Below are 25,982 nucleotides of genomic sequence, written 5' to 3' on the forward strand. Positions count from 1 at the left end.
GATGTGTTGCACTGCATGAGGCAAATGGTGGTCACACCAGATACTGACTGGTATCCCCCCCCAATAAAACAAAACTGCACCTTTCAGAGTGGCCTTTTATTGTGGGCAGTCTAAGGCACACCTGTGCACTAATCATGGTGTCTAATCAGCATCTTGATATGGCACACCTGTGAGGTGGGATGGATTATCTCAGCAAAGGAGAAGTGCTCACTATCACAGATTTAGACTGGTTTGTGCACAGTATTTGAGGGAAATGGTGATATTGTTTATGTGGAAAAAGTTTTAGATCGTTGAGTTCATCTCATACAAAATGGGAGCAAAACCAAAAGTGTTGCGTTTATATTTTTGTTGAGTATATATATATATATATATCAATCATGTGTCCTTCATGACAGGATGTTCAAAATAGCATATTACTGGTTTGCTCGTGGACTGACTGGAGAGAACCTTTCTTGCGAACCAATATGGCAGATAAACAATAATCACGTGATTTGACGTCATCAACTGGAGTCTGTAGAACTGGAATCAATATCGTGCATGACTGAACTTCATAGGATTTGTGTTCTGTGCAGTGGATTTCTGAGTGTCCTGTAACCCAAACCAACTCTAGTTTACAAAGTGTATCTGCCTGTAAAGTACATTTACTCTCTGGATTTTCCTCATTCATTCAAAAATCCTGAGCAAAATGCAACAAAACTGTAGCAAAATCTCAAGTCTTTTTCTCATGTACAGATGTTAAATATGGAGTTATTTACATACTTCTTAACCAACATGCAAGTTCTCTTAAAAGTCTTCAAATCTTTCTGATTTGATCATTTAAGTGACTGTCCAGCAATCAGATAATTCCAAAACAACTTCGGAGTAGCAGCTGGTTTAAAGACTGACCTGTGTTCACATTTGTCAGAGTACTGTGTTTTGCTTCAGAATATCAGTTGTGAAAAATATGAATCATTTAGATGATGACGTATCGCTTTTGGATTCACTTGCTTATAGGTGTGAAAGCACTGATCCTAGATACAGAGTCTAAAATCTGAAGGGAAGTTCTGCCATTTCTCCGTGCTATGTTCAGTGAATGTTAATTTTTTTCTGTATATGGTATTCGGGTGTTGATTTTGAGTGTTGTTTCTTTCCTTTGATCTCAGGATGGTGCGTGTTTGAGAATTTCTTTAAGGCTGGCTTCCCAACAGTGATCTGTACTGTTTGTGTCATCTGCCTCATAAATTAAAAATAAAAATAATGCTTTTTAAAAAGTATTATTTGATAAGCATGGTTCTTTGATGAAATTATGTGTTTTTCTAAAGTCTTTTTCCAAAGGATTTACACCTCGTCGGTTGGTTTTTCTGTCAGTTGTCAGATCCAGAACAAGATGATGCAAAACATAGTAAGCAAAGAATCGTTCTGTGGAACATCAATACTACAAGAATATATAGGATACACACAGTATATCTACAGTGAGGAAAATAAGTATTTGAACACCCTGCGGTTTTGCAAGTTCTCCCACTTAGAAATCATAGAGAGGTCTGAAATTTTCATCTTAGGTGCATGTCCACTGTGAGAGACATAATCTAAAAAAAAAAAAAAAAAAAAAAAATCAGGAAATCACAATGTATGATTTTTTAAATAATTTATTTGTATGTTACTGCTGCAAATAAGTATTTGAACACCCAGCAACCAGCATGAATTCTGGCTCACACAGACCTGTTAATTTTTCTTAAGAAGCCCTCTTATTCTGCACTCTTTACCTGTATTAATTGCACCTGTTTGAACTTGTTACCTGTATAAAAGACACCTGTTCACAAACTCAGTCAATCACACTCCAACCTGTCCACCATAGCCAAGACCAAAGAGCTGTCTAAGGACACCAGGGACAAAACCGTAGACCTGCACAAGGCTGGGATGTACTACAGGACAACAGGCAAGCAGCTTGGTAGAAGACAACAACTGTTATGATTATTTATTAGAAAGTGGAAGAAACACAAGATGACTGTCAATTCCCCTCGGTCTGGGATTCCATGCAAGATCTCACTTTGTGGGGTAAGGATGATTCTGAGAAAGCTCAGAACTACACAGGAGGACCTGGTCAATGACCCGAAGAGAGCTGGGACCACAGTCACAAAGATTACATTAGTAACACATGATGCTGTCATGATTTAAAATCCTGCAGGGCAGCAAGGTCCCCCTGCTCAAGCCAGCACATGTCCAGACCCATTTGAAGTTCACCAGTGACCATCTGGATGATCCAGAGGAAGCATGGGAGAAGGTCATGTGGTCAGATGAGACCAGAAGAGAGCTTTTTGGAATCAACTCCACTTACCATGTTTAGAGGATGAGAACAACCCCAAGAAAACCATCCCAACAGTGAAGCATGGGGGTGGAAATACCACTGTTACAGGAGTTTTTGTCATGGAAAGACGAGCGGCTCCACCGCGCGTGGAATGTGCCGTTCATTTCTAAACTGGACGCTGTCTTGAGCCGCTATGTCGTCTCACTAGCACAGGAAAGATGTGGACCTCAGCACTTTTTTGGCACATTAACACAGACGTGCGGAGGAGTTCCGTGCGTCGCGGTGGAGCCGCATGGCGCAAAGCAACGCCGTGATGAAACCTTCCAAGGACATGTTGGGGCATGTCCAGCTCATGCACAATCACAATCGGATAATCACACGACTGAAAAGCAGCCGGAATCCATCTGAAATCCACCTGAAAGCCGTCCTGTGAGACCAACACCGAGGTGGTTTTGTCCCGCGTAATGAACGGTTCCGTGGCGCGTCCCTCCGCTTTTCTTTCCATGAAAAAAACACCTGTAACAGTGGAATGTGCCAAAAAAGTTCTGATGTCCACGTCTCCTGCCTTTTTGTGAAAGTCACACGAGGTCCCGGATCAACAAAGCCTTCACGTTGGAAATGATGTGGATGTTTCAGCGGGGTCTGAGCATGTCGATCGGCGCTGGGAGCGCGCCGCACTCTCAGCAGTTGTGGGCCATCCTTAAAGCAGCAATAACACTCCTTAATCTGTATAATCCCCATAAAATCGTCCCTGAAAGCCATATTAATTTTCCGAACAGTGTCCACCTGGAGGTCTCTCACAGTTTCTGGAAAAAAATTGATGCAGCAAAGCTCCAAATCGTTCAGACATTTATTTGCAATAAAAATCAGACGAGAGGGGTGGACCACTGCTCACACAAAGCCTGTTCACAGGCGAATGACGCAACCGACAGGCGTGAAAAACTCACGCATGCGCACGAAGGTTCAAGCTTGGCTGATGCAATCACACGTGATTCAAATCCATATGGTTTTTGAAAAAAATAAAAAGGTCCGATACTTTTCTCACAGACCTCGTACTTGAGAAATGTGATTCTACATGTATTATTATTTGATATTACGATATGTTGCTATTTGTTTGCTGTTTGACATACTAGACCATAGAAAAAGTTAAATAATATACTACTAAAGACAGTATATCATAAATCATATTAAAAAAATACACACATCACATTTCTCAGTTGTTCTGCCCCCGGTATAACCATACTGCACATTTGGTAAATAAATGTAAAAAAAAAAAAAAAAAAAAAAAAGCACTTTTTAAAGTAAGCTGTCTGCCTCCCCACCAGTGTGTCTTTAACCCCAGACTTGCATGCATGAAAGTGGTAAAAATGTTTATTAGGGTTGGGCAGTGTCTACTTAATTTGTATATCCTGATGTCTGCCACAGCACATCATTCAGGGAACTGTTTTTGCAAACTGTTAGCTTTGTCACTCCCTTAGAGGCCAACGCTCTTCCTGGTCAGCCAAAGGGGAATGCCTACTAGCCAAGCTAGCACGAACATATTTCAATGTGTTTTTCATTTTTCTGCATCTGTCTTGGATTAAGATTTTTCATGCTGGAAGTGAAAATTGGATGCTGTTTTGTGGGTCATTTTGACCAGTTCATTAGAGCAGCTAGTTGAGAGAATAGGTGGCACAGTGCTCGATCTCCCTGCCTGGGCCCATCATGTTTGGCTGTTAAACGATCATTGCATCTCAACATTTAAACATACAAATAAAGTCTCACCCCGTCCTTCATCTTTGCACTCTGGCTGCAGGTCTGTAGACAAGTATGCTGTTCTGCTATGTATGCCTTAAGTTCAAGTGAAGTGTAAACATGACAGGTGCACATTGTGCTATGGTTGGCTGTGCAAATTATTATTATAGACTTGAAAGGGGATTATAAAAGCCTGTGTTATACAACCCCTGACAAAAATGATGGAATCACTGACCTCAGAGGATGTTCATTCAGTTGTTTAATTTTGTAGAAAAAAAGCAGATCACAGACATGACACAAAACTAAAGTCATTTCAAATGGCAACTTTCTGGCTTTAAGAAACACTATAAGAAATCAGGAAAAAAAAAATTGTGGCAGTCAGTAACGGTTACTTTTTTAGACCAAGCAGAGGGAAAAAAATATGGAATCACTCAATTCTGAGGAAAAAATTATGGCATCATGAAAAACAAAAGAACAATCCAACACATCACTAGTATTTTGTTGCACCACCTCTGGCTTTTATAACAGCTTGCAGTCTCTGAGGCATGGACTTAATGAGTGACAAACAGTACTCTTCATCAATCTGGCTCCAACTTTCTCTGATTGCTGTTGCCAGATCAGCTTTGCAGGTTGGAGCCTTGTCATGGACCATTTTCTTCAACTTCCACCAAAGATTTTCAATTGGATTAAGATCCGGACTATTTGCAGGCCATGACATTGACCCTATGTGTCTTTTTGCAAGGAATGTTTTCACAGTTTTTGCTCTATGGCAAGATGCATTATCATCTTGAAAAATGATTTCATCATCCCCAAACATCCTTTCAATTGATGGGATAAGAAAAGTGTCCAAAATATCAACGTAAACTTGTGCATTTACTGATGATGTAATGACAGCCATCTCCCCAGTGCTTTTACCTGACATGCAGCCCCATATCATCAATGACTGTGGAAATTTACATGTTCTCTTCAGGCAGTCATCTTTATAAATCTCATTGGAACGGCACCAAAACAAAAGTTCCAGCATCATCACCTTGCCCAATGCAGATTCGAGATTCATCACTGAATATGACTTTCATCCAGTCATCCACAGTCCACGACTGTTTTTCCTTAGCCCATTGTAACCTTGTTTTTTTCTGTTTAGGTGTTAATGATGGCTTTCGTTTAGCTTTTTTGTATGTAAATCCCATTTCCTTTAGGCGGTTTCTTACAGTTCGGTCACAGACGTTGACTCCAGTTTCCTCCCATTCATTCCTCATTTGTTTTGTTGTGCATTTTCGATTTTTGAGACATATTGCTTTAAGTTTTCTGTCTTGATGCTTTGATGTCTTCCTTGGTCTACCAGTATGTTTGCCGTTAACAACCTTCCCATGTTGTATGTATTTGGTCCAGAGTTTAGACACAGCTGACTGTGAACAACCAACATCTTTTGCAACATTGCGTGATGATTTACCCTCTTTTAAGAGTTTGATAATCCTCTCCTTTGTTTCAATTGACATCTCTCTTGTTGGAGCAATGATTCATGTCAGTCCACTTGGTGCAACAGCTCTCCAAGGTGTGATCACTCCTTTTTAGATGCAGACTAATGAGCAGATCTGATGTGATGCAGGTGTTAGTTTTGGGGATGAAAATTTACAGGGTGATTCCATAATTTATTCCTCAGAATTGAGTGAGTCCATATTTTTTTCCCTCTGCTTGGTCTAAAAAAGTAACTGACTGACTGCCACAATTTTTTTGTCTTGATTTCTTATAGTGTTTCTTAAAGCCAGAAAGTTGCCATTTGAAATGACTTTAGTTTTGTGTCATGTCTGTGATCTGCTTTTTTTCTACAAAATTAAACAACTGAATGAACATCCTCCGAGGCCGGTGATTCCATAATTATTGCCAGGGGTTGTATAAATGTGAGCACAAAGATCCAGACTGCACATGCAAACTACTGTTTGTCTTACACAACTTTTTCCCCACAGAGAAGAAGGGCGCAAGAGACTGATTAAAATAGTAAGTTTGTCAATTATAGTTATCACAGTCAGTTTAATATCGTGAATGGAATGTTACTATGGTAAACTTTAAGAGTGCTCGCTCCTCATTTTCCATCAAATATTCAGCGATATCTGCATATATGCATGGGGGCTACACGTTTACACGGGGATTTTTGCCAATCCATCCATCTGCCAATTTCAGTGAGTCTGGTGTAACAATTCAATGAAATCCACGCTGTAAGCTAAAGCAATACATGCGTCTTTGCATTTCCCATGAACACGGGGACCTTGGCACTTACAAAAAAGTTTAAATTCATCAACTTTCCACCGTGTAAACTTATCTAAACTGCACAGATTGCTCACTTCCTTACCATGTTTACACAGGTTTAATTGATAGCCAATACTTCATCCAATCCCACAATGCATTGTGCTTCCTGAGATGTGCAACTCCATCAATTTTACATCATTACATAGTGCTTCCTGTTACATGATGCTCGCCATATTTTTAGTTGTGTGCACAAGAGAATTAAATTTAATTTGTTGGATATGTGCATCATTTGACGTTGATCAAGAAACCCTCTAACTTTTGCTTCTGCACCACCTTTCCACTAAAACGTCTACTTGCAAAAAAGATGTGCAAAATAACTGGCTTACTCCACAAAGAACGAATGATTTTGTTCCTATATTAAATGGGAGCTCTGAGAGGATCCATCTACATGTTGGAGATTCCATTCACATGTGTACCTCCATAATCCTCTTTATGCTATAAGATGCTTCTAATGACATTTTTGCCTTTTGAGTAAGGACAAAATTAAGGACAATCTTAAGGATGCCCCGACAATCGTGATGATGCTAAATATAATCTTATCAGATATTCCTGCCATGTGTGGTGTGTTAAGAAGGACGTGAGGAGCTAAATGTGACATGCAACCAATCAGAAAGCGAGGTGTCTGACCTGGGAATGTTTGTGTGTGAAATCTGTTTGTGTGTGTTGTTTTTACCATGTGGCTGATATCACACACTGTACAACTAAACCTGTCAGCTCTATGATTTTTTTTATCTTCACATGTGTGGTCTCTCAGGTTTTGGAAACCTACAGATAATTTTAAAATCCTGCGGTCGACAACACTGTGATATAATCGGTCGCCAGTAGATGGCAGTGTTCTATGCATTTTGACGCCGGTTATATCACATGGCCTGAATCACAATTTAACCGACTTTTCGGCTTTTGGAGAAGCAACCTGGGCTTCTTCTGGCATTTTTACATAAAACAAACATAATAACAATGTCTAGAAATCCACAGAATATATTCACGAGAGTTTTAGGCACAATATACAAAGAGTTTAATGCTGTTGTCCCTTAGGAGCCTGATCAGAGTGTCTCTAATGCATTACTCCTGTCGTGAACTTTTACCCATAATGCACTGCGCCCACACCATGTCCACACTAAAACCTTTAAAATTAGTCCAATACTTTAAAACTAAAACATATATCTAATATTTTCACTTTATAAAACTTCAGACGTGACGTTAATTTAAATAACTTGTCCGAAATTAGTTTGGTTAAAATTTTAACCATAAGTTAAAATTGTATGCCTCTGGATGACTTCAAAAGAAATAAGCTTTTTTTTTTTCCCTTTTTTTCTTTCTATGATCAGTTTCTATGATCAGTTCTATGATCTGTTTGTAGAGGAGAGAATTGTGCATCTACTGCAAAAAGCTATATCTGCAAAATGTTAGTGGACTAAAATTATTGGACCAAAACTTATTGGAAGATAATTGGTCCGATGTTGGTTTTCAAAGGTATCTGAAAAGCTAATCCTATAATAAAAACATTATCTTCGATAATTAGCGATTAGCGGAACTGTGCCCACCACTGACTGTTGCCTCACAGCAAGAATGTCATGGGTTTGATTCCCACCTGTGGTCTTTCTGTGTGGAGTCTGCATGTTCTCCCTGTGTTTGCGTGGGTTCCCTCCGGGTGCTCCAGCTTCCTCCCACATCCAAAGACATGCATGTTGGGTGGAATGGAAACTTCAAATTGTCTGTAGGTGTGCATGCAGGTGTGAATGTGTTAGTTTCTCTATATGTGGCTCTGTGACACACTGGCGTCCTGTTACGTGTGTACCCTGCCTCATGCTCTATGACTGCTGGGATAGGCTCCAGCCTCTCTGTGACCCTTAATTGGAGTAAGCGGTTGAAGATGAGTGAATGAGTGAGTGAGTGATTCTGGGTGTGAATCACCTCTTGCTTGACTGATGGCCTGATGGCCTGTGTGTCCACCAAATTTCACTGATGTACTTCCACATTTTTAAGGTGCAGTACTGAAAATCAAACAAACCCAAAACTATTACTTGATTAGCAGAGGCAATTACTGTACTAAGAACTTGATTAAAAAACAAAACAAAACATTGATTTAATGTCATTCAACAATAAGAGCATATCAAAGTTCTTTTTGTAGGCACTGTATGCTAAAAGGTGATTTTAAAAAATGTTTGGATTTGTTACCTAAATTGTAATAAGTTGTTAAAATCCAACCATAACTTTACATTATCCTGTCTAGACAAACAAAAGAGAAAAAATAAGAACCCATACTGCCGTTCCCCTGGTTCCCCGGGGGAGCTGCTGCTCTCACTGTGACACTGACTCACTGTGAAGTCTACATCTGAACCTGAGTACTGTTAACAAATGACAACTGTCCTAACTTTTCCCTGCTGATCTCACTTGTCCCTGCATCGTGATGTCATGGTGACCGTCCTGACTGATGATGTCACTGGGTCAGTCTGGTCTGTTACCGCCTGTCTCTCTGCGTTTTTATTTGCAGAGGGTGAGTGAGATGGCTTTAGGCGTGAGCATCACCGCTGATGCTTCCTCATTTGCTCTGTGTATTTGTGTGTCTAACCTACTGTGTGTGTGTGTCTGCTATATGGACTGCTTTATATAGCAACACTTTTTCATGGTGCAGGAAGAAGGAATGCCCTGAATGCCAGTGACCATATTTGAACTGTGTGTGTGTGTGTGTGTGTGCGTGTGTGTGTGTGCGTGTGTATTTTGCAGGCCGTCTGCACACACTCACATGCTGCCCTTGTAGTTGCAGTGGATCACCACCACCGGGCGATGTAGTCACAGCGGCTTCGCCTGCAGCTCACTGACTCACAGGGAGCAAACTTCTCTCTCTCTCTTTCTCTCTCTCTCTTTCCAGCACTTTCTGCTCTCTTCTCTCTGACAATCTGTTCTGCTGACTGACAACATCCACGGAAACCCTGTGGAGGACAGACTCTTCCTCTCTTATTTGTTATTTGGGTCTCTCTCTCTCTCTCTCTTGAGCCTTGTGGGTGTGCACGTGTGTGAGTGTGTGTGTATGTGCGTGTGCATGTGTGTGCATGTGAGTCAGTATGCCATGTCGTCCCCGGGCTCGTCGTTTGTGCAGATAAAGCATGAAGACCTCCTCTTCTATGAGAACTGTGGAGGAGGCAGCTTTGGGAGCGTCTACAGAGCCCTCTGGATATCCCGGCAAAAGGAAGTGGCTGTCAAAAAGCTTTTGAGGATTGACAAAGAGGTAGGTGCGCACACACGCACACACACACACACACACACACACACACACACACACACACACACACACACACACACACACACACACACACACACACACACACACACACACTTGTGCACCACAAACATGATATTTGGATCCAAGTTGTTGGACTTTCCTGTGTGGTTGCATATATATATATATATATATATATATATATATATATATATATGAATTTTCCATTTATTTCCCAGCTTGCTTGCAGCAGCTCTCCTCCCCCTGTTGTCTGCTGTTCAACATGTTTATCTTTAACATACCTCTCCTCCTCCCTTCTTTGTGCCAGTGCTCCCCCTGTTCCTCCTATTGTCCATTAGGGCGAGGTGTGTGGTCATTTGCAGTGGGGCCGGGCGGTTTTCTGCGAGAACAACACCACTGACAGTAACTCAAACAGTTTCCTTCCACGTAACTAATACTGGAGTGCCATGGGTTCATGACCTAGTGTCGGGAAACTATAAGTCAGAGTGTCCTGTGGGTGACTTGGGCACAGTTTAATGTACGTATTTTCAAAAGGCAAACGCATCTCAAAGGAGCTAAATTTAAGGCCATAAATGGAACCGAGGTTCCAAGAATACTTAGCTGGAAATGAACAAAGTGAGCTGTTTGAAACACGGCCCGACTTTTCCAAACTGTATTCATCTGTACACACATAGACAGGTAGACATGTTTTAAATGATGTTTTCCATGAGTCCAAAACTAATTGTAATGTAATCTGTATCAGTTGTGGGGACTAAAACACATGTACAGTCCAGCCTGAGTGTACCACGGCCTACACAAAACGCATGCTGTCATCTCAGTGTGATAGCTACAGCCAGATAGGGGTCAATGAAGCTTTACACAGTGGTCAACGTTTATAAATCCAATCATACTGAAAGTTTATCGCATTATTTGTCATTATTTGGACTATCTATGACTGAATGTTGTGGCGGCAAAAACAGTAAAGTTTTATGCAGTTTTGGTAAAAAGTGATAAAACCTTTTTTAGTGAGCTAATAGGATTAATAGATGGAATAGTTTTGACTTTGCTGAATTCTTGGTCACCTAAATAAAGGTCAAACAAGGTCAATATCCTTTGGATTCTATAACACAATGTAAGTATGTTAGCCTGTAACCTTATAACTAAGCATGACAGATGGTGCAAACTATTCCTTTTTAAAATATTATTAGTACCAACAATAATTTACTTCACTTTTTACCTAAAATGGAACAACTTTAACTTTGACCCCTGTACAAACTGAATTTGACCTTTGTCACAATTTTTGATATTATTAGTCCATAACTCCATAATATTAATTTGGAAATAGTCCCAACTATACCTTTTTGGAATCCTTATGAACAGAAAAATGATACAATATACTTTTCAATATGACTTGTCATATTTTTAAATATTGACCCCTGTCTAATCCTTCTCTGACGTATATTTGGGAGACATCCACTATGCACATTTTGTGTAGGGCATGATATACTGATGCTGGATTGTGTTGTTTAGGCCACTTATGTGGCACTGAAAATCTCTTTGGCTCATGGACTAATATATGCAGTTTGAGAAGTATTATAAATATTTGTTGATCAAACAAAGGGATTGAGAAATGACAAGGAAAACTGCAGTCTCTTCATTGTCTTTTTATACATTACTCAGATGTTTGGGACATGACAAAAACATAGATCACAGGATATATCTCAAATGGAAAAAAAAAAAAAAAAAAGAGACCAAAGACAAAAGGCAAAAAGAAATAGACGATGACCAAAAAACACCCAAAAAAGACCAAAAGAAAAAAAATCTGTGATCTGTGTTTTTGTCATGTTACAAATGTTTGAGTAATTAAAAAAGACCACATAGACACCACAGTTTTCCTTGTCATTCATGTTTTTGTTTGATCAACACAGCAAAGCAAGCTGATGCATTGTGTGAGAATTGCTGCTAAAATATTGAAACATTTCACTCTTTCTCTGCAGTCTGTTTTACATTAAATAATGCTGCATGCAAAATGTCAGAATCATTTAATTTATTTATTATAATAACCAAGTGGCCTCTGTGTGCTTGTATACATGCGTGTGTTTGACTTCCATCACGAAGAAACTGGGGAGACCTGACATTTACCGTTTTGATATGCTTATGTATTTTGGGTCATGGATGAACGCTGCAAAAATGGAAAGTTGATAGGACTAATATTTTTGGAGAAATTAGCATTATTAGCTAACAACAGTAAGCATTGGACATTGTGCTGCACTGCACCATGGGAGTTTGGTGTTTTGGGATTTAAAATGTTATTATTTGGGTTATTTTAACAGTGTTATTAGTGTTATTGATTTATTGTGTATTTCTGGTTTAGCCAGTTTAGTTAACTGTCATGTTGCCATTACCATGAGTGAGTTAATTGTCATGTTGCTGTTGCCATGAGTGAAAATTGTACTTGATGTCTTCCATCACCATCTCTGTTTGTGTAAAATTAAAAGTACCTGCTTGCAGTAGAATGCAGAAAAGACAAAAAGCTGTGTGTGTGCGTATAACTTCGATTACGGGCAAACTGTGGAGAACTAACATTTGCCATTTGGTATGCTTATGTATTTAGGGTCAAGAATGAACACTGCCAAAACAGACCATTGATAGGACTAATATTTTTGGAGAAACTATGGACATTAGCTAACAACAATGAACAATGGGCATTGCTAATTACATTCTAGACTCACATGGCATTCCAGCAGGGGGTGGTAAATCATCTTTATATTAAAAGCGTGAGTGCGTGTGTGTGTGATTTTATTTAGTAAGTTCAATGTAAATACAAACTATAATTGTAAATATATTAAAAATACATGCATGACACAAGAAAGTGAAAACACTTATCTCCATTGTGGTCCATTTTAAAAATCAAATGACAAAATAAAAGTAAAAATAAAATAATAATAACAATGATAATAATAGTGTGTATATGATAACAAGAACTTAAACAATTTTTAATACATTAAGACAGTAAATTAACATTACAAATTTACATAATTAACAGAAAATGAAAGAGTTCTGTTCTTCTTTTAAAAATTGTTGCCGTCTGGTGTGTGACACTATTCCAGCTCATTATAGAAACCTTGCATAATTTTTATACCACCCTTGCAAAATGTCAAGCTACCTTTTTTATAAACACTATGTAATCTGGAGCACGTGGATCCCCACGGCAATGCGCTAGTTTAATTATTATTTGTATAACCCCAAATCACAAAATGTTTCAGTGGGCTTTACATTATCACCAGCTTGCAATGCTTCACAAAATTAGTCAATTAACAGACTAGCTTTTGAACTTACAGAGACACATAATTTCAATAATAGAAACACAATATAAAATGTGACCAAAAATAAAGGGGACCCATCATTACAAAACCATTTGTAAAATTCAGGCGGCTTTTGATGGCTTTCAACAAGTGAATAACTGAGAAATTGTTTAACAGCTTGGGCATGTTCCAACTTGCCCGTTAAGGTTTCCAACAGAGGTGTTTTTCCTGTCACGACCCCCCGCGGTCGGGTCCGGCCCGACATGCGACTCTGCCCGCACGTTCTTTCATTACAAAATGTCCGTTAACAATCGAATGTCCGAATAAACTCCTCATGCCGACTTCTTCTGAAAGTTCTCTGTTCTCTGACGACTTCCTGGATCAACAGAGCCTGAAACAGCATTAGTGAAGGTTACAAATGATCTTCTTATGGCCTCAGACAGTGGACTCATCTCCGTGCTTGTTCTGTTAGACCTCAGTGCTGCTTTTGATACTGTTGACCATAAAATTTTATTACAGAGATTAGAGCATGCCATAGGTATTAAAGGCACTGCGCTGCAGTGGTTTGAATCATATTTATCTAATAGATTACAATTTGTTCATGTAAATGGGAAATCTTCACAGACTAAGGTTAATTATGGAGTTCCACAAGGTTCTGTGCTAGGACCAATTTTATTCACTTTATACATGTTTCCCTTAGGCAGTATTATTAGACGGCATTGCTTAAATTTTCATTGTTACGCAGATGATACCCAGCTTTATCTATCCATGAAGCCAGAGGACACACACCAATTAGCTAAGCTGCAGGATTGTCTTACAGACATAAAGACATGGATGACCTCTAATTTCCTGCTTTTAAACTCAGATAAAACTGAAGTTATTGTACTTGGCCCCACAAATCTTAGAAACATGGTGTCTAACCAGATCCTTACTCTGGATGGCATTACCCTGACCTCTAGTAATACTGTGAGAAATCTTGGAGTCATTTTTGATCAGGATATGTCATTCAATGCGCATATTAAACAAATATGTAGGACTGCTTTTTTGCATTTGCGCAATATCTCTAAAATTAGAAAGGTCTTGTCTCAGAGTGATGCTGAAAAACTAATTCATGCATTTATTTCCTCTAGGCTGGACTATTGTAATTCATTATTATCAGGTTGTCCTAAAAGTTCCCTGAAAAGCCTTCAGTTAATTCAAAATGCTGCAGCTAGAGTGCTAACAGGGACTAGAAGGAGAGAGCATATCTCACCCATATTGGCCTGTCTTCATTGGCTTCCTGTTAATTCTAGAATAGAATTTAAAATTCTTCTTCTTACTTATAATGTTTTGAATAATCAGGTCCCATCTTATCTTAGGGACCTCATAGTACCATATCACCCCAATCTCAGAGTGCAGGCTTACTTGTAGTTCCTAGGGTTTGTAAGAGTAGAATGGGAGGCAGAGCCTTCAGCTTTCAGGCTCCTCTCCTGTGGAACCAGCTCCCAATTTGGATCAGGGAGACAGACACCCTCTCTACTTTTAAGATTAGGCTTAAAACTTTCCTTTTTGCTAAAGCTTATAGTTAGGGCTGGATCAGGTGACCCTGAACCATCCCTTAGTTATGCTGCTATAGACTTAGACTGCTGGGGGGTTCCCATGATGCACTGAGTGTTTCTTTCTCGTTTTGCTCTGTATGCACCACTCTGCATTTAATCATTAGTGATTGATCTCTGCTCCCCTCCACAGCATGTCTTTTTCCTGATTCTCTCCCTCAGCCCCAACCAGTCCCAGCAGAAGACTGCCCCTCCCTGAGCCTGGTTCTGCTGGAGGTTTCTTCCTGTTAAAAGGGAGTTTTTCCTTCCCACTGTTGCCAAGTGCTTGCTCACAGGGAGTCGTTTTGACCGTTGGGGTTTTTCCGTAATTATTGTATGGCCTTGCCTTACAATATAAAGCTCCTTGGGACAATTGTTTGTTGTGATTTGGCGCTATATAAATAAAATTGATTTGATTTGATTTTGAAATGTGGAAGTTTTCAACTTGAAACGGCGAGACGCTGCCGCCTCGAAGTGCAGATCTCCGTCAGGCGCCGTGGACCGTCCTTATGGCGACACTACCAGACCAAAATCTCTCATCAACCGTAAAATTTTTTACCGAAAACCAGCTGAATTTATCGAATGGTGTCCACTCAGTTGTGCCTTCCAGTTTTGAAAAAAATTTGATCAAACAATGCAGCAGTCTCTGAGCCATTCCTAAACAATGAAAAAATCGACGAGAGTGTGGGCGACTCCTCACTCAGACTGTCCACAGGCAAATGACGTAACCGACAGGTGTGAAAAAACTCTCGCATGCCCACAAGGGTTCAAGCATGTCTGATGTAATCACACGTGATTCAAATCCATATGGTTTTTGAAAAAAATAACAAGGTCGGATACTTTTTTAATAGACCTCGTATATATATATATATATATATATATATATATATATATATATATATATATATATATATATATATATATATATATATATATATATAAACATGATTGGAATTAAAAAATAGGAGCATCTTATTTCCAATATGTGAAGTGGAGTTTAGATGTGATAAGGCACACGTATGGAACAAATATGGTGTCAAATATTTGTGGTGTCAAAATATTAAAACTATTTTCATATTTTCATTGGCAGGAAAATTCTATAATTTATGAATGAGGCCAAAAGTTTATGTACAAGATGACTGAAATCCTCATGCACTCACACTAATGATACATTGCATCTGGAAAGTTACAGTACTTCACTTTTTCCATATTTTGTTATGTTACAGCCTTATTCCTAAATTGAGTAAATTCATTTTTTCCCTTAAAATTCTACTCACAACACCCCATAATGACATGACACAACATGAAATAGGTTTTTGTTGAAGTTTTTGCAAATTTATTAAAAATAAAAAAACTAAGAAACCACCCTTTGCTGAGTACTTTGATGATGCACGTTTGGCAGCAATTACAACCTCAAGTCTTCTTGAATATGATGCCACAAGCTTGGTGCACCTATCTCTGGGCAGTTTTGCCTATTCCTCTCAAGCTCCTTCAGGTTGGATGGGGAGTGTTGGTGCACAGCCATTTTCAGATCTCTCCAGAGATGTTCAATCAGATTCAGGTCTGCGCTCTGGCTGGGCCACTCATGAACATTCACAGAGTTGTCCTGAAACACTCCTTTGATATTGTGGCTGTGTGCTTAGGGTCATTGTCCTGCTGAAAGCGGAACTGTCGCCCCAGTCTGAGGTCAAGAGTGCTCTGGAGCAGGTTTTCATCCAGGACGTCTCTGTACATTGTTGCATTCACCTTTCCCTCAATCCTGACTAGTCTCCCAGTTCCTGCTGCTGATAAACATCCCCACAGCATGCTGCTGCTACCACCATGCGTCACTGTGGGGATGGTGCCTGGTTACCTCCAAACATGACGCCTGGCATTCACACCAAAGAGTTCAATCTTTGTCTCATCAGACCAGAGATGTTTGTTTCTCATGGCCTGAGAGTTCTTCAGATGGGTTTTGGCAAACTTCAGGCAGGCTGCCATGTGTCTTTTAATAAGGAGTGGCTTACGTCTGGCCATTCTACCATACAGGCCTGATTGGTTGATTTCTGCAGAGATGGATGTCCTGATGCAAGGTTCTCCTCTCTTTACAGAGGAATACTGGAGCTGGACAGAGTGACCATCAGGTTCTTGGTCACTTCCATGACTAATGCGCTTCTCCCTCAATCTCTCAGTTTGGACAGGCAGCCAGCTCTTGGAAGAGTCCTGGTGGATCTGAAAGTCTTCCATTTACGAATGATGGAGGCCACTGTGCTCATCAGAACCTTCAAAGCAGCAGAAATGTTTCTGTACCCTTCCTTAGAATTGTGCCTTGAGATAATCCTGTCTCAGAGGTCTACAGACAGTTCCTTTGACTTCATGCTTGGTTTGTGCTCTGACCTACACTGTCAACTGTGGGACCTTATATGTAGACAGGTGTGTGCCTTTCCAAATCATGTCCAATCAACTTAATTTACCTCAGGTGGATTCCAATTAAGCTGTAGAAACATCTCAAGGATTATCAGTGGAAACAGGATGCACTTGAGCTCAGAGCTGAGCTTCATGGCAAAGGCTGTGAATACTTATGTACACGTGATTTGTTAGTTTTTTTAAATTTTTAATAAATTTACAAAAGTCTCAAAAAGAAAACATTTGTCACATTGTCATTATGCAGTATTTTTGTGTAGAATTTGAGGCAAAAATTTTTTAATTTGCTCCACTTTGGAATAAGGCTGCAACATAACAAAATGTGGAAAAAGTGAAGTACTGTGAATACTTTCCAGATGCACCATAGATCCTGGCAGAAGAGTAGACAACACAGCAGTAATAAGAGCGAAGTATCGCGCAGCGGCGCAAAGCTCACTCAAGGTACAGGGCGTCCTAAACAGGAAGTGCCAAAATTCAAGTCCACAGTAAAACAGGAATTGTTCAAATGTCAAACACTTCCTGGATTGACAGACGAGATCCCATGTAATCTTGTGGGAACTCAGTGGCAAGCTCACACTCAAACAGAAAGTGCCGAATTCTTGGTCACAGTGAAACAGGAAATGTTGAACACTTCCTGGCTTGGGTGGAGCTAGAGCGGAGGCCAGGGTTTCACTGGACTACCTGAAATCTGATTGGACACAGATGATTGACATGTCACAGCACCACATGTCTGATTGAAAGAGCTGCATTTTGAAATCACTGAGTCACATTGACTGCTAGGTTCCTCCTGTCCAAGTTTTAGAGATTTGCTTTCAGTTTGAGTTTGAGGAAGATAATTTTAGAAATTTTTATTCTTTATTTTTTGTTTTTCTTGTATTTAAAATGGCATAAACAAATTAAAATGTTTGAAATTCCAAGTGTTCCAATACTTTTGGAGGGCACAGTAACCTAACCTTATAATGAGTGCAAAATTAATGTGGTATTACTCTTTTGTTTAAGAATGTTTAATTTTAACTGTTGATGCACTTTGCGTCAAATCATAGTCATATCGTATATCATATTGATATGACAATATTGAGATACAATAATTTGGCCATATTGTACAGCCCATATTGTACACAAAGTGCTGTTGCTGCACTTTGCGTCAAATCATAGTCATATTGTATATTATATTGATATGAAAATTCAGTAAGGTATATCTTTTATTATATGTTCTAAATCTAAGGTGGAACTCTTTTACTAAGGTACACCTAAATATCTTTAAAGAAAAAAAAAGAGAGCGTAGAGCCACTTAAGTGCCTGGTCTTGAGAACCAGGGATGGTAGGTTGAAAAGCTTTTTTATCCCATAGGAAGTCTCCCTACCCACCGAAGCGGCTCAGTGACAATATTGAGATACGATAATTTGGCCATATAGTACAGCCCTACTGTCAACTAGCTGAAAACTTTGAATATTAATTTACATCTACATTTTAAAAAATGCTTAAAGTAACAGAGGCTTAAGAGGGCTGTAATGAGGGGGGTCAGCTGAAAGGCAAAAAAAGAAAATGCTTAAAAAGGTGGGGATTATGCGGGGCAGAGCCCCTCCAGAAGCTGAAAGGCAAAATAAGGAAAATGCTTAAAAAAGTGAGGGGTCTGGGGGGGGCAGAGTCCCCCCAGAAGCTGAAAGGTTTTAGTCATGCTCATGCTCCCATGAACAATTTTCCTGAAAAAAGTCTGAAGGACCTAAATGGCATGGTTAGATGATGAGGAGCTTTTCCAGGCATGTGAGAGGCAAATAAAGAAAAATGCCTAAAAAGGAAGGGGGTCTTTTTTGGGGGAGGCAGCCCCCCCAGAAGCTGAAAGGTTTTTGCTATGCTAATGCTCTGCTGAAGCATTTACTCAAAACAAAACCTGAAAGACCTAAATGACATGGTGAGTTGCTGACGAGCTTCGCTCATACATGTCTGCGACATATGCATATTACTATTTACAAGCACAAGTCTTTAGGGTTCTGGATCTTCCTGTCTTACTGTATGGTTGTGAAACAATGCCTTTGGTACTAGGCCCATCTATCCATTCATCCATCTTCTATACCTGCTTACTCTAGTCAAGTGTCACTGCAGTCATAGGGCAAGAGGCAGGGTACACCCTGGATATGAAATCAGTGTGTCGTAGGGCTGGTAATGGGTCTCTTTGGAGAATTCTTGGATACTGCTGGATTGACCTTGCATCAAATGAGAGTTTACTTGGAGACACTCAGATGAGAAATATCACTTACATTATGAGGGAGCTTTAGCTGTAACACTTTGGAGATGTAGTATGTTTCTCTGTGAGTGATCCGGCATTCAAAAGCCTCAGTGTCGAGCATACAGCGGTTGAAGAAGGCCAAGGGGATGCTTACATTTCATCTGGCTGTGGCACATAAATGGTTACTTTTGAGAGTTGGGGATGCATTAGTTAGGGCAGCTCTGTCTTGTGGGAGAGGCAGCAATGTATAGTACCAGTGTAAGTTCCCAGACTTGACCTGATAATAATTACAAGTTAAAGAGAACAAACATGTTTTAAATCTTAATTTAAAAGATTCGAAAGAATCACATAAGATTAGTTTTGTCTGACAATGATATTCTGTGTTGCTCCATTTCTCAATGTCATCTGCATAGTGTGGATAGCACCCCATCCATTTGTTCGGCATGCAGGTCCATATTGCCCAAGGCAATGCAGTGGTAGGGCCCGGTCTCAGCCATAATGCCTCAAACAGAGAGAAATAGAGCAGAGTCAATTGGGCGGAACTAACAGCCCCTGAGGCATTATTTTCTCTAGCAGTAGATCAACAGAGAAGCAGAACAGGGCACTAATATGGTCACAGGCAGCTAGCCCTGTGCTTCACTAACAAACCCAGTATTTAGATATAATGAGGCTGAGACCTATTCTGTTGTTAGTCACACGAATTAAAACAAGGGGAAAGATGGTTAGACACTACATATATATGTTAGTCATACGAAAGCAAAAACAGATGAGTCCTTTGTCTAGACCTGAAAAATCCAGAGAATCAGACTGTTTCATCTGAGCAGGCAGATTGTTCCATAGAACAGGTGCACTATAAGAGAAGAGTCTGTGGCCTGCTGGCTTCTTTTTAACCTTAGGGACACATCAGTCAAAGATCAAAAGACAGTGTAGGATTGAAGCCAGAGGTGGGACAAAGCCACTGCCAAGTCATTCTTAAGTCATCAATCTGCAAGTCCCAAATCAGTCTCAAGTCAGCTTGCAAACAACTGGTTTTAATTATGACTTCGTCTCACCTCTGATTGAATCTCAATCCAAGGTTCCTCTCTATATCACTGTGAGTTGTAACACACAAATCTAAGATTAATGTTAGCTGTTCAAACTGATGTTTATGCCTTGCAGTACCAATGACCATCGTTCCAGACTTGTCTGAATTTAAAAGCAAGAAATTGCTAGACATTCAACTTTTTACTGAAGCCAGGCAATCCTCTCGAGCAGGGGTGGGCAACTTGTTCCAGAAAGGCCCAAGAGGGTGCAGGTTTTCTTTGCAGCCACTGACTCCACCAGGTGATTTCACTGATTAATATCACTTTGAGCAAATGGAATCAGTTAATCAGTGAAATCACCTGCTCTAGAGTCTTTATATGCATGATGTTACCTGCAGTTATTGTCAGGTACAGCTAAGTATCATCAGCATAACAGTGAAAATTAACCCCTTAGCAATGGAGTATATGCCCAAGGGGTGCTATATAAAAGAAGAATAGCAAGGGGCCAAAAATGGGCCCTTGTGGAGCCCCGTATTTCATTATACAACCCCTGGCAAAAATTATGGAATCACCGGCCTCGGAGGATGTTCATTCAGTTGTTTAATTTTGTAGAAAAAAAGCAGATCACAGACATGACACAAAACTAAAGTCATTTCAAATGGCAACTTTCTGGCTTTAAGAAACACTATAAGAAATTGGGAAAAAAAGATTGTGGCAGTCAGTAACGGTTACTTTTTAGACCAAGCAGAGGAAAAAAATATGGAATCACTCAATTCTGAGGAAAAAATTATAGAATCACCCTGTAAATTTTCATCCCCAAAACTAACACCTGCATCATATCAGATCTGCTCGTTAGTTTGCATCTACAAAGGAGTGAACACACCTTGGAGAGCTGTTGCACCAAGTGGACTGACATGAATCATGGCTCCAACACGAGAGATGTCAATTGAAACAAAGGAGAGGATTATCAAACTCTTAAAAGAGGGTAAATCATCACGCAATGTTGCAAAAGATGTTGGTTATTCACAGTCAGCTGTGTCTAAACTCTGGACCAAATACAAGCAACATGGGAAGGTTGTTAAAGCAAACATACTGGTAGACCAAGGAAGACATCAAAGTGTCAAGACAGAAAACTTAAAGCAATATGTCTCAAAAATCGAAAAATGCACAACAAAACAAATGAGGAACGAATGGGAGGAAACTGGAGTCAACGTCTGTGACCGAACTGTAAGAAACCGCCTAAAGGAAATGGGACTTACATACAGAAAAGCTAAACGAAAGCCACCATTAACACCTAAACAGAAAAAAACAAGGTTACAATGGGCTAAGGAAAAGCAATCGTGGACTGTGGATGACTGGATGAAAGTCATATTCAGTGATGAATCTCAAATCTGCATTGGGCAAGGTGATGATGCTGGAACTTTTGTTTGGTGCCATTCCAATGAGATTTATAAAGATGACTGCCTGAAGAGAACATGTAAATTTCCACAGTCACTGATGATATGGGGCTGCATGTCAGGTAAAGGCACTGCGGAGATGGCTGTCATTACATCATCAATAAATGCACAAGTTTACGTTGATATTTTGGACAATTGAAAGGATGTTTGGGGATGATGAAATCATTTTTCAAGATAATGCATCTTGCCATAGAGCAAAAACTGTGAAAACATTCCTTGCAAAAAGACACATAGGGTCAATGTCAATGAGCAGATCTGATTTGATGCAGGTGTTAATTTGTGGGATGAAAATTTACAGGGTGATTCCATAATTTTTTCCTCAGGATTGAGTGAGTCCATATTTTTTTCCTCTGCTTGGTCTAAAAAAGTAACCGTTACTGACTGCCACAATTTTTTTTCTTGATTTCTTATAGTGTTTCTTAAAGCCAGAAAGTTGCCATTTGAAATGACTTTAGTTTTGTGTCATGTCTGTGATCTGCTTTTTTTCTACAAAATTAAACAACTGAATGAATATCCTCTGAGGCCGGTGATTCCATAATTTTTGCCAGGGGTTGTAACAAGATTTGAAGTGATGTTATTATAATGAACACAATCAAAGCAACTGGTTAAGTAGGATGTCAATCAGGCAAGAGCATTTCTAGCAACTCCAAAGTGGTTCTCAGACCTGTCTAGTAATATGCGATGATCTTCCATGTCAAGCATGGTGCTGAGATCTAACAGTTAATACACTGTAGTGGTTTCCATGTCCATTGTAAGTAGAAGGTCATTTACCACTTTAGTAAGTTCTGTTTCAGTGGAATGTAGTGGCTCAAAAAAGAAATCTAGTACTAGTCTGCAGCAGGTAAGAGAATAAACCAGTGCATTAAACAATTCTTGCTGAAATGATATCTCATCCTGTGCTGAATATTTAAACATATGTGCTATGCAGATATAAAGATGCTTGTGCAATTGCATGTACTCACAGACACTTAATTGGATGGAGTGACTGGAATGAAATGTGTCATTATAAGTAAAGCTAATGGTTTATAAAGTTTAGATGTTGCATTTTTGTGCGGTGATATATAATACCAGTTATTATGTTGCATGGCAACAGCTATTCCACAAACAGTATGCAGAGGAGTTGAGTTTAAAGACACATTTTCTCATCAGAGATGGCTGACATTATCTCATAAAAGCTTATGTATAACCAGTGAGGTTGTTAATGAAGCTTTCTCTCTCTTTGTGTCCCTCTGGATGCCACGGACCGTCTCCTCATCCAGGCTGAGATTCTTAGTGTCCTGAGTCATAAGAACATCATCCAGTTTTATGGAGCCGTCCTTGAATCTCCAAACTATGGCATTGTCACAGGTCAGACCCACATGTGGGAGTGTTTGTATGCTTTGTCAAAACGAATGTATCCTTACAGATCACAAGCATATTATGTCAGTGATAGTAGTTTTAAAGTAGTTTTAATTATATTAGACAGGGTTTTTCTAATAAAGCCTATTTTTATCTTTGTTCTGAGGCTTAGTGGATTGAAAAGATATGGTTAAGGTCAGGCCAAGTTTTAAGGTCAGTCACAACACGTTTAGGCTGAGAATGTCTGGTACACATCCTTCTCTGTCCTACCAGTGTTGTGTGTTGTGAAATATTGGTGTGTACTGAGCACAGGTTCTCCCTATGTTTCCTGGCAGGACATTTGTAACTGAGACCTACATGTTTGTATGTGGTTATCTTGGATGGGCTTTTCTGATTGTGATAAAGCATCAGTGCAATACAGCACTGTTGTTCTGTTGTACTACTTAAAGTGGCTAAACAACACTTATATTCCATTTTCAGTGTGACACAGTCTACAGAAAAATGTATTGAGAACCATCCCAGAATGGTAGCTATAGCCAGGTATTATATAAAAATGCACCAGTTATATTGATTGCCAGTATTTATACCACATTATTTGTCTGAGTATAAAGATTACAAAAAGCTCTCGGTTGCACAATCTGTGACTGAACATTGTGGCGCTATGAGATAAAAACAGCAAAACACAGTGACAGTGACCAGTTTGGAATTGTGCAGTGGTGAAAAATTAAAGTACCTCCAATTCTATAAAAAGTGATCCAAATTATTGGTTGAACTAATGGGATTGAAAATAGATGTAGTTTGCGCCATCTATTATGCTTAGTTATCATGTTGTGTGGTAACATATGTCATGGAATCAATGGACATTGACTTTGTTTGCCATTCAAACCAGTCAGGACTAATAATAGCCCTATTAGTTCAACCAATAATTTACACAACCTATTATCAATCAGAGCAGGTTTCTTTTTTGTCCCCTTTACAAACTGAAATTGGCTTTTGTCACCAGCAGAGTGGTTTATTGGTTAGTACTGATGCCTCACAGCAAGAAGGTTGTGGGGTCGCTTCCTGCTCTTTCTGTGTGGAGTTTGCATGTTCTCCCCATGTTTGTGTGGGTGTCCTCCAGGCACTCTGGTTTCCTCCCAGAATCAAAAACATGCTTACATCTGAAGCTGGTCCCCGAGTGCCAAACTGTGGCTGTCCATTGGTCCTAGTGATTGGATTGTGTCTAACTGTAATCACGATAGGAGGAGGATGCAGAGGACAAATTCCGTTGCTTGTATGTATATGTGCAATGACAATAAAGGCTATAATATTGCAGCTTTTATCAGTAACTCTATATCTTAGGGTCATAGACAGTTCAAACTATGCCTGCTTGCAATCCTTATAATCATACAAATAATGTGGTCTAGTTTTCAACATGATTGAAGCATTTTAAATCTTTGGGTGGTAATCCCAACTTCAATGAGTAAAATTCCTACCATTTGTTTCTGCTGGTTTAGTGGTTGGATTGAACAAATATGTTGTTGGACTTTTACACACTGCGATTACCCACCACAGGTTTTTGTACATTTTTGCGTAGGCAATGGAATATTGAGGCTGGATTGTAAGCGTTGTTTAGTCACTTTTGGCGGTACAGATTCAGTTAGAATTGGATACGGGACCATGTAAAGTACAACTTGTAGGCATGTTAATTCTATGCAGCTCAGCAAATATCACAATTTTCATGAGACTGGTGCCCTCCCACAGTTATAGTAATTGATAATGGGAGCAGTGTAATATTTTCTGGTGCTGGATAAGATGCACGTTTTTATTGGTTGCCGTAGTTAGATTTTGGCCAGTCAGCATAACTAACAATTGTCTACCATGACATGTTAAATGAGTGTGCTAAGATGATTGCGGTAGATGATTGGCACAGTTTAGTGAGAAATATTCATGCCTGAAGTTGAAGCAAGAGCTGTCAGTTTTCAAACTCCGATCTAATTTGAAACCTCACAGTTTGATTTACAACTGCAGCAACCACGGACCTGTGATTGGGCTCTAATGGAGGTGCACGTGGGCTGGAAAGGGAGGATGTCTGTTTTTTTAAATAAATAATTGCCAACATCTTCAAAATGCTCGTAATGCAGAACTTATATTTATACCAATACATGATCATCAGCTCACCAAACTACAATAAACTGAGAAAACTCACAAAAAAAGTTACTTTTAGCCCTCATTTCTGTACTTATCCCAATCAAATAAGTTGAGATATTCGTGCATTTGGCTGCTGATGTCACACCAAACTACAATCCTCTGAACTGGCCTGATTCGAGAACCAATTGCTAAAGTAATACTATAGGTGTTCAGTGGGTGTTTTTGCATGTCACATATTACAAGTCCAGCACATTACATCATCAAATCATGCACTAGATCCCATTCATGTGAAACTGTAATCTTCACACACCTGTTTGTCAAAGTTATAGTCTGTGAGCTGTTGGTGTGTATATATATATATATATATATATATATATATATATATATATATATATATATATATATATATATATGAAAATGGGGGCTTAATGTGCAGGACACACTGGCTTCATTTAGTCTTTTATTTAATTATAGGTGTGGTTTAGACATAAAATGAATTTCACCAACCAGACTGTAATCATTCCCTTTAAAATGACGCTCAATCTATGGGATAGGACAACCAAAATGTAGACAGGGATTCAATTCCAGGTGTTTCCTTCAGACTTCATCAGCATGATCTCAGCTGTAAATGGGTACCAGTCTAAGCTGTAAAAGTAACCACAGACTGATTGGTGTCCCATCCAGTGGGAGTTGTAAAGTCTAATCTCCCTCACGTAATGTTATTTGGGGATAAGTACCAACCTGATGGGCCCCCGGGCCTGTATAGGACTTTCTTCTGATTACTGATGTACTTTATTTGTAAAGAAGAAATTAACTTTCTAAACAAAAATGTCCAGAACAGAATGGCTCCTAAAATTATAGATGGATTTTTGTATGTTGATTTATTTAGTAGGTACATATAGGTTTTGTGACAGTAATCAGCTACTATAGAAAAAGACATTTACTTTTCCAAGTTCAACTGGATTCTTTTCCCATGTGAAAAGT

The 25,982-nt window shown here is 39.4% G+C and overlaps 1 protein-coding gene across 3 annotated transcripts in view; it reads left to right on the forward strand.

Moving 5' to 3' along the window:
• Nucleotides 1–8,975: 8,975 nt before the first annotated feature.
• Nucleotides 8,976–25,982, forward strand: part of LOC117521072 (mitogen-activated protein kinase kinase kinase 20) — a 49,324-nt gene continuing 32,317 nt past the window's right edge. The window contains exons 1-3 of one of the 3 annotated variants that reach the window (XM_034182389.1): nt 8,976–9,040; nt 9,360–9,551; nt 22,790–22,877. In XM_034182389.1, the coding sequence (XP_034038280.1) occupies nt 9,366–9,551; nt 22,790–22,877 (274 nt within the window). In that variant the 5' untranslated portion in view covers nt 8,976–9,040; nt 9,360–9,365. The other 2 variants (XM_034182387.1, XM_034182388.1) reach the window with 2 other exon arrangements.

Source organism: Thalassophryne amazonica, chromosome 12 (genome assembly GCF_902500255.1).
Source record: "Thalassophryne amazonica chromosome 12, fThaAma1.1, whole genome shotgun sequence".
NCBI lineage: Eukaryota > Metazoa > Chordata > Actinopteri > Batrachoidiformes > Batrachoididae > Thalassophryne > Thalassophryne amazonica.